This window comes from Micromys minutus, assembly GCF_963924665.1.
Source record: "Micromys minutus genome assembly, chromosome: 13".
Lineage (NCBI taxonomy): Eukaryota > Metazoa > Chordata > Mammalia > Rodentia > Muridae > Micromys > Micromys minutus.
The window spans coordinates 44495168-44516645 of NC_137982.1; the positions used below are offsets into that span (position 1 = coordinate 44495168).

The following is a 21478-nucleotide window of genomic DNA, read 5'->3' on the forward strand; positions in this document are numbered from 1 at the left end:
CCAAAATTGTGAACAATACATTTCTGTGGTCACCCAATCTATGGTATTCTGTTTTGGTGGCCAGAATGAGCTGAGACAGGAAGTGAAAATCCCTGTGTATCTATCATAGGGCACAGATGAACAATGACGTCCATGTGCATGTGTATATGTGACCATACGTGCATGTGTGTATGTGACCATACGTGCATGTGTGTATGTGACCATACGTGCATGTGTGTATGTGACCATATGTGCATGTGTATGTGACCATACGTGCATGTGTATATGTGACCATATGTGCATGTGTATGTGACCATGTAAGTCTGCAGCATGAACTTGGGATTCTACGGATTCCTGGAAATGGGGGTGGGGGTGGGGCTGTTTCCACTGCTCTCAAAGTCATGGGAGATACATTTATAGAGGAAGACAGACTGCTTTATCTAGAGAATTGGGGAGCTACAGATCTAGGCCTTCAAAACAAAGCAACAAACTAGGGCATGTTGAGGTGCCTCAGCTGGTAAAGGCACCTGCCACCAAGCCTGATGATCTGAGTCCAGTCTCTAGGACCCGCATGGTTCCAGGAGACAACTGAGTCCTGGAAGTCTTCTGACTTCCAAGCACATATACACCAATATGCAATGTAATGATAAACTTTAAAAATAACCTAAAAATCATATAACAAAGACGAGAGATCCAACCAATAAATGGCACATACCCTGACCATGTCACCCCATTCACCATGGCTATTAAACATAAAAGAAAATGCTGGAAGGGAGGCACAGTCAGAGAGACACTTCTAAATCCCATGGGAACATGCTACAGTATCAGTGACCCTTGAAAACATGCCATGGGAAAGAAGGCAGAGTCCAGAGGTCATATACCACGTGGTTCCACATACAGGAAATATTCAGGAGTGTCTATGGAGTTTATTAATGAAAGGGTGTGGGGTGAGGTGTGAGACAGAAGGGTGATAGGTAACAAGTACCTCTGTGTGTGTGCGCGTGCGTGTGTATTGGTGCTGGTGAGCACAGTGATAAGACTTGCTAACATTGACTATGATGCACTCTGCATGTGCTCTGTGAACACACTAAGAGCTGCTGAATCGGACACAGGGTGTAGCATTAGAGTTGGCTTTGGTATCACTAAAGCTACTGTCTTTTCAGGGCTAAGGGCTCAGCTCTGGTGGAGCACACATCCTGAATGCACATGACCCTGAGTTTCACCCTCAACATCAACCATGGCATTTGCACAAAAGATGCAGAGGGCACATGCTGAGAGGAAAGTAAACAGAAGACACAAAGAACAGACACGGGTTCCCAAAGGGAGCGAGGGTGGGTCCGGAGATGCATTTGAATCTCATCGTTGCAGGCTGTTACAGATTAGAACTAATGAGGTGATCTCTACAAAACGTACAGGTGGGTTAGCATGCTAACTAGGCTGGGCGGTCGACAAGGGTGCTCACTGTGTATTATTCTTTATCGGTGCAGCACATAGGTTCTTATTTTGTTTTGGTTGGTTGGTGGTTGGTTTGGGTTTTGTTGTTGTTGTTGTTGTTGTCTGCATGTAGCTCTTCTGTTTTGTGAGACAGGGTCTCCCACTGTAACTGCGGCTGGCATTGAACTGGAAGTCATCCTCCCCTCTCTGCCTCCAGAGACCTGGGATTGGTGTGAGCTACCATACCCAGCTTTACCACACGTTTGAACACTCACTGTGGTGTGCCTGCGAGATGGCTCAGTGGGTAAAGGAGCTGCAGGCAAGCCTGGGGACCTGACCGTAAGCCTTGAGACCCACATGGGAGAAGGTGAGAACTGCCTCAGAGCAGAATTGTCCTCTGCTCTCCACCAGTGTACACACAGAGAGACACACACCACAAACACACCACACACACACACACCACAAACACACCACACACACACACACACACACACACACACACACACATCAAATGAAACCCCCAAGCCTTAAGTTAAACTGATCATACTGCCAAGGCGGCAGCTTCCAATGAGTACATGCTTTGGTTTGTTGAGTCTTCACTGGACCCCTTATACACAACAACACACACACTGATTAAAAACAGAAAAAGGTAACCAAGGCATGGTGACTCACACCTTTAATCCCAGCACGCAGAAGGGAGAGGCAGGTGGATCTCTAGGAGTTGGAGGGCAGCCTGGTCTCCATAAAGACCTCCGGGCCAGCCAGAGCTACATGGTGAGAACCTATCTCAAAACAAAAGCAAAGGAAAGTTGGGGAGCAGAACATGGGCCTGCAGATCTGAAATTTTACCCTATTCTCACGGCAACAATGTTCCCTCCCAGCTACAAGGAACCTGGCCTGGGCCCTCACTAATCCCTTTGCTGGGAAGCACTTCCAACTCAGAGTCTTCCTGACTAACCTAGGTATAGCTTTAGTACACAGCACCCGGCTAAACGCCTGAGAGACATTATACATTTGTCTGATCAGTACCAATAGGGGTGTGCACTCAGAATCAGGCCCTGGTGAAACTGCTTTCCTTACTGATGATTGGCTTCATTCAAGAAAGAGACCGTTCTCTGTCCCACGGTGCCTGCTGGTCTATAAACTGTGGCGTGGCCATGCATCTAAGACTTCATTTTCTGGTGTGGTTTACTGATGCTGTAACAATCATCTATCCTGTGGCACTATGACTCATCAGTAGAAAAAAAAATCAACTTTTATAAATAATATAAGACTGTAATCCCAGTACCCAGGAGCAGCATGAGTTTAAGGCCAGCCTGGGCTAAATAGTAAGACCCTGTCTCAGAAAAAAAAAAAAAAAGCTACCACCACATTTTCTTTCCCAGTGTTCAACATCACTATTTCTCCTGCTATCGGTCAATCAAAAAAAATCCAGAAATAGGGCTGGAGAGATGTCTCAGTGGTTAAGAGCACTGACTGCTCTTCCAGAGGTCCTGAGTTCAATTCCCAGCAGCCACATAGTGGCTCACAACCATCTGTAATGAGATCTGATACCCTCTTCTGGTGTGTCTGAAAATAGCAACAGTGTATTCACATATATAAAACAAATAAATCTTTTTTTAAAAAAAGTATCCAGTAATAAACCATGATTAAGGGATAAATCCAGTGTCAGCCAAACCCTCAGGGCATCTTAGACTCCGCCTATAAACAAGAGCCCACGCCTAGGAAAAACATTGGAATCACGTGTCTGATTATGGTTTGACTACTTAGTCACAGGTCAGACAAGAGAACAGAGTAGTTTATGACAAAAATCCTCTCCACAGCACAATAATTAGTTGTTTGGAAAAGAAAGTGTTCAACTTTCTTGTTTCTTTTTCTTTTCCTCATTTAGCCCAGGCTAGCCTCGAACCCATATGTAGCCAAAGATGACCCTGAAATTCTGATTCTCCCTAGTCTGGGAATTATAGGCATGCATTACCTCTTTCCATCCCAAAAGATGCTTAGCTTTCAGGAGATAACAGGTATGCAAATGCTGTAGTCAGCATGAGTTAGGCAGCTTCCTAACCAAATGGAAACTAAAACCACCAATATATTTATCATTTACAAAGAAGTGAAACAATTCTAGCACCTAATTATAAGAGGGGAGTACAAACATGGGCTTTATCTTCACCTATCATTTATCATTCATAAACAATAAATTGAACCAAATAAGTCTCCTCCATGAGAAAGCACATACACACCCATGGTGCACATGTAAACATGCAAGCCCCACACACACACAAAGTCTCATCACAGGGAAGCCTGGAGCAATTGCTCCCTCTGACCTCAGGGACATCTTCTCGGAATGAAAACTTCTAAGGTCACTGATCTCATCACCTCTGGCTCCATAAGCAAGGGAGAAGGATTTTGCCAAGACCTCCAGCTAATTCAACCAAAATCACTAACATTTTCAGGACCAAAATGGACTATGAAAGCCTCAAGCAAACTACTTTATCAACTGAGAGACTGACATTGCTGATAACAGGCTGAGCTGCAAACTCAGATGTGCCAGCCAGCCTAATTCCAATGTAATGCTTACTTTATATCTTCAAAACAAAAACCCCATCACTCTACAAAATCAGAATCTTAGCCTCTGGCTTTGGAATTTTGGTCAATAGCTACAATATACTTATAGTTTCTCACTGTCCCTTGCAGCCCCATTAGAAGGCTTAATGAGATACAATTGCACACCCATTGCTCCACATAAAATGGAAGGGCCCAATTAACCAGCCCCTCACACTTAAAGTTCCAGAGAAGAGAAGTAGACAGGATCTACACCTGCTATTACATTTCCTTTGATACTTAAGAATTTAAAAAGTCTAGAAGGGGGCTGGAGAAATGGCTCAACTGTTAAGAGCACTTGTTGCTCTTGTAAAGGACTCAGGTTCAGTTTCCAGCACCCACACGGCAGCTCACAAACATCCATGACTCCAGTTCCAGGGGATCTGAAACCCCCTTCTGGTCACCAAGGGCACATACACACACACAGTGTACTTACATGTATACAAGCAAAGTAGAACATTTTTTAAAATTACACATCACACACACACACACACACACACACACACACACACACAGAGTCTATACGATAGAGTTTCAGGAGCCTAAAAGAAACAAACGGGATGAAAATAATACTCAAAATCAGATTATATACTGGGGAGGAGGATCAGTTAGCAAGGCAAACCCTAGAACCTGGTCTCAGTTCCCACAAGCCACATAACGCCACATGTGGTGCCTGTCTTGGGAATCCCAGTGATGGTGGGCTGGAGCCCAGAGGATCCTCAAGGGTCTACTTTCAGTCAGTCAAGCATAATTGCTGACCTTCAAGGGGATGAGAGATTCTGTCTCAAAGAAGGTGGACAGTTTTCCTGAGGATGACACCAAGGCTGTCTACACATACCATACATCCACTTTTAAACACCCCTCAAAGGCAGTCCTTCGAGTTAAAGAAAGATGTTCGACCAATGAGATGCTTAGTGGGTAAAGGTGCCTCCTGCCAAACCTATAGCCTTAAATTCAAACCCCACAGAATGGAAGGGAAGAATCAACTGAAAGTTGATCTCTGGCTACCACATAATAGCATGCAATACATACACACACACACACACACACACACACACACACACACACACACACCCCACAAATGTAATAAAAATTTTAAAGGGAAATATTACTCATATTTCATACCTACTTTGCAGAAAGGTTAGAGGAATATTTTGCAACAAGAGAAACCCAGATTGATACGTACGCAACCTCCAGCAAGGATTTCCGCCGGCAGTGGGATAGTGCCATCTCTTTTGGTAAATTTGTCCCGGACAAAATCATTAACCTAAATAGTAAGAAAAGATCGGCTCATCAGAATTTCCCAACATTTCCTCTGCAGGTCATCACATCTCCAAATTATCAAAACACTTGTCTCGTGATGAAATTGAAATTTTACCAATGTGAAAATTTTTATAAGAGCCACGCGGCACCCCCATCTCACCAGCATCAGCCTTATTTTTGGCTTCAGAATGAATGAGCTACATAAACAACAATGGTTCAATGACAAAGAAACTTACTGTTAGCTTAATGGCTTTTTCTGGTGCAACTCCGATCAGTTGTGGGATCAGACCTGGGTAGAAGGGAATCATTTGTAAAACAGACGTCTGTATGTGAATGTACAAGCCCAACGAGGAAGTGCTTTCCTCTAAGCTACCCTCTAAGAATCTCAAGGTTTTCATCTAAATGGGGGAAAGAGATCATCCTAAAAACTGTGTATGTGTACAATTTACCAGTCAAATATAAAGTCATTTTTCTCCAAGATAAAAATGTTTAAATCCTTAAAAGTAAACAAACAAACAAACAGCCTCATTATCTAAAGTCTCTACAAAAGTGCACAAGGAAAGAATGAAGCCTGTGGGTTTTCTCCACTCGGTAACCAAATTTCCTATCCCCAACAGCAGCCTAAGAGCACACAGTCACTGTACAGAAACCAGTGCTGTGGGCTTAGAGAAGCTGGGCCAGTGTGCTTTAAGCACAGCCAGGTTTTGCTACAACGTACACTCCTTGCAGCACAAAGGAGAGCGGCTGCTACTGAGTATCTGCTGTCATTATCTTCTCTTCAGAGAAGCCCAACCCTCTGCACCGAACCCATTTATTTAAAAGGAAAGCTGGGACTGTAAAGAAAAATGCAGCTTTTAGTATCGGTTTGTAAGAAAATACGTGCTGATTATATATTTATTTACTAATATACGTCAAGCTTAAGGCATTTAAAAAAAAAGACTCCTCAAAACAAAAGAAATCATTATACTTAGAAAGCTACATTTCCCAGGCTGGCTGCAAACTAGGGAAAGAACAGTCAGTCATGTAAGCAACTCCATCTGTAGATACCCACAGCGCTCAGCTTTCCAACGCATACAGCTTCCCCAGGTCGTTGGCATAGTTCCTTTTTTTTTTTTTTTTTTTTTTTTTTTTTTTTTTTGCATATATTTCTTTTCAAAGATGCTAGCAATAAACACATCTTAGAGCCTTAAAACCGAGCGGTCCAGGGGGAGAGATGTGTGTGTCTACCAAGACTGCTTGCTGCTCTCATCTTGAGCCTCTCTGGAGGATGCTGATGAGTGATTTTCCGGGAGTTGAGAGCCAGCAAGTAATTGTGCATACAGGCCGCTGTCAGTCAGACTGGCCGCAGACTGGCCTAAAAGAATAAATCAGCAGATGGCAGTCTTAACTTTCTTGCCTTCCTGATCATCAGAACCTATTTTTAATCTAGCTCCAGAACACCGGTGTCAGCCTGTGTGTTTGTTTTACAACTTTTCCTCCCCAAAGCTTGCGGAATGTTAATAAAATACTGATTTCTGTCATTTTATCATTGTTGCCGGCAAAGAAATTTAGCTAATCTGTCAACAACTTTGTCAATCACCTGACAGAATAATGGGCCAGTTCTAAGCAATATATGACAGTCTCAACAATCGCTGTGCTCCCAGGCAGGGTTCCTACAATCATCTCTCTACTACAAAAGTCTCTCCTTTAAAGGACCCATTTTTATCAGCTTAGATCCTGCATAAAGTCAATAGCATCCTCCCCTGCTTGCTATATTGCATCCATTTAATTAATATGAGAGCTCTCCCAAGCAAAATCCAGAAGCACCTATCCATTGAGAAGGCTATCCACGGCATAGCTAGGTTCCTTCTGCTGGTTCTCTGTAGGCACCTCTTGTAACTTAAAAGCATATGAATTAAGAGAAAGGTCATTGTTCAATAATGAAAGATTGGAGAAGGCAAAGAAATAAAAACCTTAGTGCTTCTCCCCCATGTCCCCCTTTGAATAAGATCTAGCTGGAAGAGCTAAGTCCATTTAAACCACGGCCCTGCACTCCCAGCTCCAAACTGTTGCCCCTGGAATACTAGTTATACAACCTGGATTTTCGGAGCCGAAGCACTTTGATTATGTGAGGAAATGTCATTATATTCTCTCTCAGAAGCAGGGCGTCTGGGCCTATTTACTCCACACACTGTATTCACAGCAAAAATGCAAATGGTCTTTGACTCCAAATGTGTCTGTCCTCTCAAATGCCTGAGTATGACACCAAGTACAGGTGTTTCTTCTCCTGCCCACTTATTCAATCCGTCTCCCTTTCCTAGGAACAGTTCTGAGCCAAACAGTTTGACAGAGCCAGAATGAGCTGGGTGGGGATTAATAAGCCTGGAAATGCAAACAAACACCCACAGTAAATGACATAAATGCTTGGGACCAGAGCATGTTAAGTGTATTTCAAAGAATTCCAAGTGGCGCCCAAAGGGATTAAAAAATTAATCTCCCCCGCAAAGGAACCCGAAATTCTAACATGAAAACATGTAGATGAAAGGCACCCTCTCTCCAAGAAGACAAGTTCCTACAAAGCCTTTTGGGCCGGGAAGAATTCTGCACAGGGCAGCAGCCTGGGATGGGACAGCCAGGCGCTCAGAAACAGTCACCGAAAGAGGAGAGGGGAACTTTGTGCTCAGTCAAAGCTTAGGGGTATATCCCTGCCTTTAAAAAATCCAGATGATTTGACTGGAAAACATTTACTACGAGTCTCCTTGGAAAAGACAAAAATACAATAATTTTTTTTAAATTGGCATTTCTTCTCACTGAAACAAGTGTATATAGACAGGGTAAGCTTACCTTCAAGTAGCACCTGGCTTGTGTTTTACAGAGATTGGTGTGAAAATGGTTCTCTCTTCTACCTCTCGGAGCAGAGGGGCTGTCTGAGGACCCGTGCCCTCAAAAAGCATAATCACTAAGGTGTTAGAAGAAGTGCAGGAGAAAGGAACACCTGTTTACTGACTAATATTGCTAGTCACCAGAAAGGACGAAACACAGGAAAAGGAGCAAAGAGGGGAGAAAAAAGGAAAAGAAAAAGCCCTAATCGGTCTCCGTAACGAGTGAGTTAAAATCTGCTGTGGGTGACACAAAAAGGAAAAAAAAATCACCAATGGCAACGGCTGAGAGCTGTGCTGACTCACCTCGGTACAGTCCAAAGAAACCCTCGTAACGCAGCACTTTCTTAAAGCAGTCAAAGCTGTTCTTATACATCAGCTCCCCGACCACAGAGCCCGTACCACGCTGGTTCTGCATCCGGGTCTTCACCAGATCTATGGGATATACCGCAGTGGCTCCCACAGCTACAAACAGAACAATTTTTAGGTTTAACAAAGGGAACACAATTAGATGGAGTGCCCCTAAGGGCATCAGAGCTCATTTTCCATAGGTGAAAAATAGAACACAGTATCGAAGTCTCACAGAAGGCTTTCATTTTATAACAGGCTTCCTTCTCCCATTAGTAGAGCCAAAAGATGACGGAAAGGCAAGCGGCAGGGTCTATAAAGGTCTGTAAACAGCTGCTTCAAGGGGCAATGATCAGTGCTAGAGCATTTACCTAGAATGTCCTAAAAATATCTTTGCTATCTTATGTGTGAATTACACAGCAGATTGTCAGATCATCACCAACCAACCTTAGAACACCAGCTCTCAGTTTCTTTTAGAGACATCCAACCATTATGAATGGACACCATTTCTCTTTATTCTTTCTTTTGTCTTGTTTGTTGGTTTCTTTTTCTAGACAAGGTTTCTCTGGCCCTAGCTATCCTAGAACTCACTCTGTAGACCACACTGGCCTTGAACTCACAGAGATCAGCCCGCCTCTGCTGGGGTTACAGGCATGTGCACCCACAGCCCACCCATACCATTTCTTAATATTAAATGCGTAAACATTTCACCTGCTCCTTCTGCATAACTTTGAAATGACGGAATGGAAGCTTAGAGATTATGATTCTAAAGTTTAGTTCACTGAAGCATTTAGGTAAATCTAAGCAACAACCATCCTTTGGGGAGGAATCCTTGACCCCATCCTATTCCCATGTATAGAATTTGGTTGAAAGTCAATCAAACAAAAGCCTAAAGTTATGTTTTAGAATTCCTTGGGGACTGAAATATTTCATAGGATCTAGAGTGTCCTATTTTTTTATTTTATTTATTTATTTTTTGGCTGTTGAAGGCAGAATGTCCTTGGCACCTTCTAAAACTGAGGCTGAGAAAATGACTAGGCACCAGTTCCAGCTAGCTTTGAAAATTCAGGAGCATTTAAATAGTTTCTGGAGAGTCTTCTCAACTAAGTGCTTTCGGGTTCTATACACGTTTTCTCTGTAGATTATTTAAGTAAGAATAGTCTCGGGCTGGTGAGGTGGCTTAGCAGGCAAACGTGCTTGCCATCAAATGTGACAACCTGAGTTTAATCCCTGGACCCCACACAGTGGAAGGAGAGAACCAACTCTGGCCGAGTTGCCCTCTGACCTCAACATGCATGCCGTGACCCGCACACGAGTGTGCGAGTGCACACACACAAAAATGCAAAGCTTTTTAATAGAGTCTCTATGAGCCGAGAGGGGAGGAGGGATTCTTCTTAGCAAATGAACAACACATCTGGACACTCTTAAGCCAGACAAAGGAGAGCAAAATCACAAGCCAGCCACTGTGATTCTCTCTTGGGTGTTTCTTTTATTTCATGAGTTTCTGAGTTTGCATCCCAGATCTCAGCTTCCACCCTGCCCTCAGCCTGACCCCATAAACTCAGTTTTTTTCCGTCTCTATTTTTCACGCTGGCCTTACCTGATGTGATTAAGGCGAGGGAGTGCAGCGATGCACTTCAGACTCTCCCCTCATTACAGAGGTTTTAACGCTGAAGACAGGCTGGAGCCAGAGGACCACAGCCATGCTATGACAAGCCCTCTGGTCACAGGTAAAAATAAAGAATCCTCAGAAGGCCCCACAGTCCTGACCCCCAGGAACAGTGAACAGCACCTTCGCTGAGCTGTCCATCTGCTGAGATAATGTTACAGCAAAACCAGCCTGAAGCAGCCAAACATGCCACTCACCTCCAGCAACTGAGCCCAGAGTGAACCTGTATGCAGACTCGGCAATCTGGAGCCAGATAGATCTGCCCAAGCCAGGAGATTGCTGAGGAGGAAGAAGAAAATAGAAAAGTCTGAAAATGTATTTTGCAACAGCAAAAAAGAAAAAAAAAAAAAAAAAAAAACGAAAAGAAAAGAAAGAGAAAGAGAGAAAGAAAAGGAAACAAAGAAAAGAAAGTCTAAAAGTCTAAACCTGGAGCTGGAGAGATGGCTCAATGGTTAAGAGCACTGACTGCTCTTCCAGAGGTCCTGAGTTCAATTCCCAGCAACCACATGGTGGCTCACAACTATCTGTAATGGGATCTGGCGCCCTCTTCTGGTGTGTCTGACGACAGCTACTAAGTGTACAGCTATTAAGTGTACTTAAATATAATAAATAAATAGATCTTAAAAAAACAAAAAAACAAAAAAGAAAATCTAAACATGAAAGAAAACAGTGGGTTTTTGTTGGTTTATTTGTTTTTTAAAGAAAAACACCCTAGGGCTAGAGAGAAATGGCTCAGAAATTAAGAGCATCCAGTGCTCTTGCAGAAGACCCTGTATCCGTTTCCAGCATCCTCAGGTTGGTGGCATTATCACCTGTAACTTGAGCTCCAGAGGATACAATGCCTTCTTCCGACCTCTGAGGGAACTAAGCTTTCATGTGGTACACAGATATATATGCCCTCCACACACTCAAAAGCATAAAATAGATATAAAAAGAATAACAACATACTCAGCAAAACGGAGATTAGCTTTATTCTAATTTTCCCATATGGACTGTTGTGGGGGAGACATTTTTACCCTTGAGGTTTCTGTTAGCATGCTTGCTTTTGCAGTACTGGGGGTTGAACCCAGGGCCTCGTGGGAACTGGGCAAGTACTGTGTCACTGAGAGCCATTTCTGGCCCTCCTAGAAACAAAGTCTGCAGTAAGCAAGTGTAGCAGCATATAACATTTACTCCTCTTTAAGTTAACTTTTTAAATGTTTTGCTGTTTTTCACAGCCAATCACTCATGCACTGTGTGTGCACTGAGGTAGGGAGGTATATGTAGCCATAGGTCCCATGTGGAGGCCAGGAGACAACTTTCTGCAATCAGTTCTTTTCACTGTGCAGGTTCTGAGGCTCCAACTCAGGTTGTCAGGTTTGGTGGCAGGTGCCTAAACAAGCCAAAGCATCTCACCAACCCTTTATTGTGCTGCTTGAGACAAAGTCTCAGGTCCTACCCTGGCCTTGAACTTGCTATCTAGCCGAGGATATTCTTAAATCGCTCACTCTCCTGCCTCGAAAGTGTTGGCATTACAGGCACGCACTGCCTACATCAAGAAATCTTGCTTTTAGGAATGGACCACAATTGTCCATTGTGCTGGGGAGACCTTTAATCTCAGCACCCAGGAGCCAGAGGCAGGCAGAACTCTCTAAGTTCCAGGTCAGAGAAGATTGATCACATCTAAAAATCTCTAACAACTATTGTCACAATTCTAACAAAATCCACGATAATAGTAAATCAAAACAATGAGATAGACCAGGCTGCGGTTCAGATGCTGTCCCACAGGTCCCGCGCCTGGAGTGACCTGTGTCCGCCAATGTGCCAGTCTGGAACCTAGTATTTCCAGTATGGAAATATCTGATATGCTCTCTAAGCAGATTGGAACAAAGGAAGAAAATATCTATTTTGTTGTAATGAGAGGAGGAGGAGGCAGCCATGGTGGATAGTGAGATAGTTCAGCAGCTAAAGTGCCTGCTGTGTATGTCTAAGGCCTGAATTCCTTCCTCAGAACCCACTGAAAAGAGAGAACTTACTCTGAAAGATGTCGTCTGAGCTCCACACGTGTGCCATGACACATGTGCACTTGCACACACACACACACACACACACACACACACACACAGTAATAGTCAACAAAACTAAAAAACAAAGCAAAGCAAAGCAAAACAAACAAGCAAACAAAAAGCTATTATCTGGACATGGTGAGTTAGACTATCCTTAGTTATGTGGTAAGTTCAAGACCCATCTGGGCTACAGGAGACTCTATCTCAAGAAAAACTAAGCTGCATTAAAATATATAATATAAAGCTAAGCTTAGAGGTGCACACATGTAATCCCACATACACAGGAGGCAGAAGCCATTGTTGGGTCGAGAGTTCCAAGCTAAGGGCTGGAGAGATGGCTTAATGGCTGAGGCTGTCTGCTGTTCCATTGGGTTCAGTTGCCAGCACCCACATGGTAGCTCGAAATGACCTAAAACTCAATTTCCAGGGGTGCAGGTACACACACATGTGTACACACACACACACACACACACACACACACACTAGGGCGGGGGACAAAACACCCATAAACATAAAATAAAAAAATAAGAATTTTTAAAAATGAACTCAAGACAGACAAACATTGAATCCAACATTGAGCCCGATCTTAAAAAGAAAAAAAGGAAAAAGGTTCTTTTCATGAAATAATAGGTCTGTGACCCCAAAGAAGCATCAAGTGACCACTAATTCCCTTAGTCACATGGGAGGTTTCCCCTGCATTCAACAACACAGAGTTTTCTTTCAACTCTCTTTCTTCAAAGAATGTTTATAAGCCCTGCAAAATCCTATGAAAACTGAAGGATTATTCTGTGCTTTAACTCGTAGCTACAACACCTCAAACTATAAATACCCAAATGCCTTTTGACAGAAATGTCACCTTCATTCCCATTAAACTGCATTTGTAAGAAAACATACCAGTGTAGGGTTTCCGTGATGTTTTTTTCTTAAGGCTTGGTGATCATTACAACTTACGCTCTCCTTGTATTCTGCTATGCAAATTAATGTAATTAATGCTATAAGTTTCACATCATGAATATTCATAAATGCAATGTCCCTATAACTGTCATCCCTATAATGACTGTGTACTGAATTTTTAGCATTCGGGCTAAAGGAAAATATTCAGGTCTGAGACAATCACCTGCTGTGAGCAAAGGGGCCAAAGGCAAAGGCACTTTTCCCTTGAGGTGAGGACCTGATATGGTTAATAAGTTAACCTGATAAGGTTAATCTGATAAGGTTACGGCTGATAGTTAATGGGGCTAATTAAGTGTTTTTCAAAGCAGAATGAAGTTGAGATAGTTAAATGCTTTTAACTGGCTCCCTTGGGAATTTGAGATGTCATCTGAAACGAGGTTCGTTTGGTTTTTATTTATTTATTTGTTTGTGTTACACGTAGGCTGGGATTGTGCCAGTTAATGAACCAAGCCCACCCCAGGCTGCTTTCCAGAGTGCGGCAACCCAATGGGGAGGAAGCTTCTTCCAGTAGCACATGCCAGTGTGGGAGAGAGAACAGCAGGTGTCTGAGAACAAAGCTGTGTTCTACATGATCTGCATGTGGTGAGAAGAGCAAGGCAGGGCTAAGGAGCATGAACAGAAGCCACTCTGGGCCACACCTATGGCTTTCCAGGCCCTTCAATGCCATCCCACATTATTAGCCTTTCAAAGTAAGATTAACACCCAAAGTCACGACAGTACACAGGACCAAGTGGACACAGAGAAAATATATACATTTTAATCATTTTCTTATTTTTGTACATAAACAATGTATGCATACTTTCCTCCCAATGTGAGGGAATTCAGACGCATTAAAGACCACAGTGTCTTCTGATCTAAAATGTTTAATGAGATGAATGAATTGTAAATAATAATAGCTTTCTTATAAACCTGATTTCCTCCTTTTTGAGAACAAAAAGGGATCTAGGCAGTAAACTGTAGTGTTTTTCTTCATGTATTCATGAAGCCAAGATGAAAGGTATTCCAAGAGACCACACACTACACAGAGACTAAGTCGCCAGACTAAGGAACAGCATGTATAGAAAAAGGATGGAGTCGTCCTGGGAATGTTAGGGCGACAGAGCTCAGCTCATTTTGATCAAGCAACATAGAGCTTTCCTATTCTTTCTCACAGACACACACACACACACACAGAGCTATAGGCCTGAGAAGTTCATCACAGATCATGTACCCCATACCTGGTATAGAGTAAACATGGGACACCTAGATGGGACACCCAGAAAGAAAAAAAAATGAGGATCATCTGCCCATTCTCATAGAGGGATAACCAGGGCTTACTCTCCAAACTGGTACAAGCATTAAAAATGTGCACATCTTTTTTTTTTTCCTGCAGCCTTTTGTTTTACCTAACTCAGTTTCTTCAAATTACAACTTCCATTTGGGGATGTGTGGACATAGCTCAGTTGGTACAGATGCTCTGCGGGCATGAACCCTGAGTTCAATCCTCAGTACTCAGAAAATGTGTGTAGTCATACACACCTGTAACCCCAGCACTCAGGAGATGGAAGCGGAAGGATCCAAGTTCAAAACCAACCTTTGCTACAAAGTGAGTTCAGGGCCAGTAGTGGGGCAGGGTTCATTTTTGAGCTGTTGTTATAACTTTGGGTATACTGCTTGACCAGTATATAGGAGGCTGAGGTTCAACCTCAAGAACACAAAAGAAACCTTCAATCTCTCTCTTCTCCTTCCCTCACCCATACTCCACTCTGAAATACTTTATTTTATGTAACCCAAGCCAACCTCAAATCTGCTGTGTAGCCAAGGCTGGCCCTGAACTCCTGATGATCCTCTTGCCTGATCCCCACATCCACCAAGTATGAAGATTACACACTGTTACCACACCCCACAAAGTCACACTGTCTACGCGGGTATAGTCAAGCACACCTTTTAATGCCAGCACCTGGGAGGCCGAGGCAGGAGGACTGAGTCAAAGACTAGCCTACCCAACAAAACAGGACCCTGCCACAAACAGAAAAAAGTCATTTTTTCACCACACATATTTATGCATTCCTTTCTCCTCTCAGTAAATGCCTAGAGTATTTCCACTGTTTAATGTTAATATGAGCATTCTTGGACACCTGCTTTTTATTTTATCTATTGTTTGTAGGGTGGTTTGAATAGAAATGGCCCCCATACACTTGGAGTGGGTGTGGCCTTATTAAAGGAAGTGTGTCACTATAGAGGCAGACTTTGAAGTCTCATATGCTAAAGTCATGCCCAGTGTGGCTCTTAGTTTTCTTCTGCTTCATGTGAATAAAAATGGAGAACTCACAGCGGCTTCTCCAGCACCATGTCTGCCTGCACGCTGCCATGCTTCCTGCCATGAAAATAATGGACTGAACCTCTGAAACTAAGCCAGCTCCAACCAAATGCTTTCCTTTACAGGAATTGTGGTGGCTATAGTGATCTTCACAGAAACAGAAACTTTAAGAAACTGGTGTGTGTGTGTGTGTGTGTGTGTGTGTGTGTGTGTGTGTGTGTGTGTGCGTGTGTATACATGCAGACCTGGTGGCCACACGGCATCTTCCAGGATTCAGTTCTCACCTTCTACTAAGTGAGTTGTAAGACTCAAACTCAAGAATCAAGCTTAGCTGTGACCCTTTAATACAGTTCTTCATGTTATGGGGGCCCTGCCAGCCATAAAACTATTTTCATTGCTACTCCATAGCTGTAATATTGATACTGCTATGAATCATAATATAAATATCTGTGTTTTCCAATGGTCTTGTGGGGGCCATATCTCCAACAGGGCCATATCTAAACAGATATGGGGTGGCTCGCTTATGTCAGTGGCAATGCCAATGATTTTTCAGATACTAGGATCCTCCTGTCTCCCCCTTATCCCCAGCCCCAAGCCAGTCTAGCTCAGACTACATGCTCTAGGTTTAGGAAAGACCCTCTCTCAATGATAAGGTGGAAAATGATAGAGAAGGCTCTCCACAGGTTGAGAGCTGCAGCTCTAGAGAATCCTGACTGCTACACTAAGCTAGCCTGCTGACACTTATTTGGGAGAAACTAGACGAACTATTTCTCAGTTACATGTATTTGTATGCTCATGTTTCTTTGTTAATTTATTTTTGTGGTGTGTCTTAGTCATGGTTTCTATTCCTGCACAGACATCATGGCCAAGAAGCAAGTTGGGGAGGAAAGGGTTTATTCAGCTTACACTTCCACATCGCTGTTCATCATCAGAGGAAGTCAGGACTGGAACCCAAGAAGGTCAGGAAGCAGGAGCTGATGCAGAGGCCATGGAGGGATGTTACTTACTGGCTTGCTTCCCATGGCTTTCTCAGCCTGCTTTCTTACAGAGCCCAGGACCACCAGCCCAGGGATGGCACCACCCACAATGGGCTGGGCCCTCCCCTCTTGATCACCAGTTGAGAAAATGCCTTACAGCTGGATATCATGGAGGCATTTCCTCAAGGGAGGCTCCTTTCTCCGTGTTAACTTCAGCTGTGTCAAGTTGACACAACACCAGCCAGTACATGGTGGCTGTGAGTTAGGGTCTCACAAACATTGCACAAGCACTCACTCTATCACTGGGTCTTCCCCAACCCCAGTAACAGGTATGAGCAACGTTAAGGACAGACATAATAGAGATGTAACACTGCAAAATATCTTTTCACACTTAAGTTTTTCAAAACTCAAGAGCAATTTTTATAAATGCACAGTACAAAATACAAAGTTCAGTTCTGTAAGAAACCATTAAATATTTCAATGGCCTTGTTTTTATGTTATAAATTTTTACTTAAAAAACACAGAATTTGAATAAACCCACCTATTGTTTAAGGACTGAGAATTTACAATAGAAATAAACTTTGAAGCCTAGTGGGTGGTCAACTCAATTCCAGTGATTGGGAAGGAGAAACTAGAGGATCAGAAAATTGGAGCTAACCCTAGCTACATAATGAGTTTGAGGCTAGCCCAGATTACATGATTATCCTTTCTCAAAACAAAACAAAAAACAAACAAAACAAAAAATGAAAAATAAAAAGGAGAGAAACTTTAGAAACAGCAAAAAATTTTGAGCAAGGGGAAACCAAAAAGCCAAACCATTGTGCACAACGGAGACCACTAACCTTCACCATGGCCATAAGTGAAGACACCAAAGGGCTCTTCTGCATTTTCCCTTTGCTTCAACTGAGTAAAATGCTCTTATTCATTGTTAAGATAGGATTAGAAATCCTAGTTGATTTCAGAAAGCAATTCTATGGAGCTCAACCAGAAGAAATATTTCCTACGAGACCTTTCCAAAGTCAACAGCATTTTTGATTGGTTACCTGGTTGGTTGGTTGGTTTTTTGCCATGTAGCTCAGGCTGGCCTTGAACTCGTGGCAATCTTTCTGCCTCAGCTTCTTGAGTGTTGGGCTACAGGCACTCATCACCATACTGAGTACTTTGATTTCCCACTAACCTAACTGAAAAAGGAGTAACAGAAAGCCCACCCCTGGCTGCTCATTAAAAAGTCACATGAGAAACAGGTGGACATGACTTTGGCAACCTGCCCCTTCTGTCCCACTAGTCCTCTGTCTGTCTCCCACTTCTCTCCCCACCTCCCAGTCTTCACAACGCCTCATAAAGAACATTAAGAAACAGAGGTTCTTCAAGCCAAGCCCAATGGAACATCAGGAGGAAGAGGCCAGCTCCCCAAAACCTGAGACCCCACAAGGCCCTGTGATCCTCTGATAGAAGTCCAGGTTTCCACTTAAAACAAGTCTTCCTTTAAAAAAAAAAAAAAGAAAGAAAGAAAAAGAAAAAGAAAAAAAAAAGGTTCTATTCAATTTTGGAGGTCATCTCATGGGTCTGGATTTTTCTACTGAGAACATTTAGAAAATCCAAAATGGAGCTGTATTAACATTACAAGACATGGGCCTCTTTTTTTTTTTTTTTTTTTTTTTTTTTTTTTTTTATTTAACATTAAAGAAAAACAAATTTTCTTTCTAGTTCACTAATCAGCTACATTTTCTTTTTCCATTTTACAATCTGTTCCACATAATAACAGTGATAGTTTGTTTCAATTGCAAAATACTTTGTACTTAACAACAACAACAAACAAAAAGGTCCTATAAATACCAGCTTAACCACAGAGTGGACTGAACTTTAAGGATGCTTAGGCAAGTGACTTGCAAAGGAGGTCACACCCACAAGCATTTGAGCTCTTCCTCTTTCCCTTCCTTTCCTTTAATAAGCTAGAAGATTTGAACTCAAAACCTAGTCATCATATCACATCAGCTTGTGAGGGTGTGGGAGATAAACATACCTCATGCCAATTGAAATCTTTATGCTGTTTCCTCACCTCACTTCAACTTTTTTTTTTTAATGATTTCTTCTTTTTTTTTATGTGCATTAGTGTTTCCATGTTTGTCTGTGGGAGGGTGTGGGATCCCCTGGAGCTGGAGTTGACAGACAGCTGTGAGCCACCACTTATGGAGAATTGAACCAGCATCCATCCTCTGGAAGAGCAGCCAGTGCTCTTAACCTCTGAACCATCTCTCCAGCCCCCCATGTCAACATTTTGGAAGGTGAACCGAGACAGACTGCTCATACCTGCCTCTGAAGCTCTGCCAGGTTGTGAGGCAACGCCCCCTCAGCCAATGGTGCTATTCTCTCAATGTCCGCCAGAGTCAACCGCCTTAAGTGGGAAAGGAGACAGAGAGAATTGTCAGAATTGACAAGTCCCTTGGGTGGAGCACACCTTTCTCCCCCCAAAGGTAAAGAGACGGCATTTAAAGAGGCCACTTCCTTATTCACATTTAAGGATCACTTTAGTGATTAAAAAAAACGAACCTTCAGATCTTAGTTACAACAAAAGCAAAAGCCTACCGAGAAATCCCTGAGAGGGGAATGGATCTGGTGGAATTCTAACGTGGTCTTGGAAAGTAACCAGCAATTCCACAGAAGTCCCCAGTGTCCCACAAGGAAGGTTAGAAACAAGGAGAAAGACAGCTGCCTTCAAGAGAAGGCTCAAGAGTAGAAAGCAGTCTTACTTTCTCTTTCCTTCTCTCTCCTCTTCAAAGCCCTCGAGCTTTGGTTCATGTGAATGAGACACTATGGATGTTAAAACTGACTTTTAAAAAAAGTGCATTCCGTGAGCCAGATAAAAGGTCACTTCAGATGTAGCTTTTAGAAGGACTTAAAAAAAAAAATTATTCACAGGAAGAAGGCTCAAAGCCTTTGTCTGAAAGTGTGAATTTTTGATGGTTGACACATGGCCTGGTGGTTTGTGTCAATCACCCAACACTGCTGTTGTACAGGCAGCTGAAAGACTAAATTTCATCTGTCCAGCAATGCGCCATACGGCAGGAAGGCACATATGCATATCCAACTTCTGTAGTCCTTAGATATTTAAAAGTTATTTTAAATTGTGTGTGTTTGTATGTATGTGCAGGTAAGGGCGTGCACTTGTGAGTGCAGGTGACCTTTGGAGACACTAGAGAGTGCTGCGTCCACTGAAGATCCAAGCAGGTATGCGCCACCCAGTGCGGATGCTGGGATCAAACCTGAGTCCTCTGCAAAAGGGGCAAGTGATCTGAACTGCAGACCCATCTCTTCAAGCCCAGTAGAGACTGGAAACAACAACCTAGGCTTTTAAACAGAGCCTTCACCTCTTTAGCCCTGTCTACTGGGTGCTTGGGCTTGAGAATTCTGTATGTTTCTGTATGTATTTGCATGTATTTGCATGTTAAATGCCCTCTACACACTTTTGTGTTTTTAACTTATAACAAAGGTATCATCAACCAAGCTTGTCTCTGGGGGAAGCATGATGAAGTGTTAGGCATAACTTAAGAAAGAAATACTCTCCAACACAAACTGGGTACGTGCTATTCAGAAAAACAACCTTTCGTGGCAATCAAAAAGGATATAGCATTCTTCCATGTACCACAGCCTATTTAAATGAATTTACAAACTTAACCAAGTTTTTACAAATCTCGTTGAATTCAGACCACCGGGAAAGCCTGCATTAAGCCCATCTTTTCCCTCTCCCCAACTCTCTGCTTCTCCTTTTCCTCCTTCTCCCCTTTTCACTCTCACACTGATCCCTTTTCTCACCCCCACCAAATCCCCTCTTCCACATTCATCTCTTGGCTCTTTGCTCCAACCCATTCTCTCTTTGCTTCTGCCCCAGGCTCTCCCTCTCTCCCTCCCCCTCCCTCTGTCTCTCTGGCCCACCATCTTTTCTCTCTTTCCTCCCATTTCTCTTGCCAAGAATCTATACACTGAATACAAAGATTATTGTATTTCTCTCTTTTGTTTTTGTTTTGAACACAGACACCGTGTAGCCCTGACTGTTCTGCAACTTCCTATGTAGAGCAGGCTGGCCTTAAACTCACAGAAGCTCGATTCCCTCTGCCTTATGAGCACTGGGATCAAAAGTGTGCCACCATAAAGGACATGCAAGATATGCACTCGCTTATAAGTAGATGTTAGCCATAAAGTACAGGAGAACCACGCTACAATCCACAGACCCAAAGAAGCTAAACAACAACAAGGAGGGCCCCAGGGAGAATGCTCGAATCTTTCTCAGAAGGGGAAATAAAGTAGACATCGCAGGTGGATGGAGTGAACTGGATGGGTGAGGTGATGAGGAGGAGATTGGGTTAAGGGGGCAGGTGTAGGGAGAGCAGGGTAAAGAGAACTGAAATCCAAGGAGGGGACATCTCTAGGATGTCCCAGAAGCCTGAGGGTGTGTTGCAGTAAAAATAAAAAATGGATCAGTGGCTACCAGTTCCCTCGAGCTCTTACTCTGCTCTGATCCACGCAGAGCTGAGGGTCACTGAGCTGGATCCACGTGACCTGACTGCTTCTCTGCCACGTGGTCTGCTAGCTGCCCTCTCCTGACCGTCTCTCTGCTACATTCCCCACAGCCCTACCAAAATCATGACTCAATAATCAATAACTTATCAATCAGATTTATATGTTAAATTTTCAGTTCACAATACATCCACACAATAAGCTTACAACCAGTTAACAAAGATATAAACTGTTCACCTAGATAAGACAAATTGACCTGTAGAAACCCTTAAAAATATTCATATCTACCTATTGCCAATTAAGACCACCTGGATCTAAATCCTCCTTCTCCAGCTCCATCTTGATTCTCCTCTTGTTCCTTCTCCTCTCTCTTCCTAGACTTTTCCCCCACCTACCCTTCCTTCTCATCCAATGATAGGCTGGACCTGCCTTGCTGCATAATGACATCATCCTACAAGGGTGGGCAGGGAGTTTATGAAGGGTGACTCTACCTGAGATTCCTAGCAGTGGGGGAGCCCAAAGTGGCCACCCTCTGT

General features: G+C 43.1%; 1 protein-coding gene across 1 annotated transcript in view; it reads right to left on the reverse strand.

Annotated features, from left to right (window-relative positions):
- Positions 1-21478, reverse strand: part of SLC25A12 (solute carrier family 25 member 12) — a 63667-nt gene that overhangs the window by 11749 nt on the left and 30440 nt on the right. Inside the window, exons 7-11 of the mRNA XM_080927734.1 lie at positions 18738-18822; positions 10350-10431; positions 8442-8600; positions 5514-5566; positions 5201-5281 (exon numbers count right to left, since the gene is read on the reverse strand). Of these exons, the coding sequence (XP_080783860.1) occupies positions 5201-5281; positions 5514-5566; positions 8442-8600; positions 10350-10431; positions 18738-18822 (460 nt within the window). The remainder of the gene's footprint in view (positions 1-5200; positions 5282-5513; positions 5567-8441; positions 8601-10349; positions 10432-18737; positions 18823-21478) is intronic.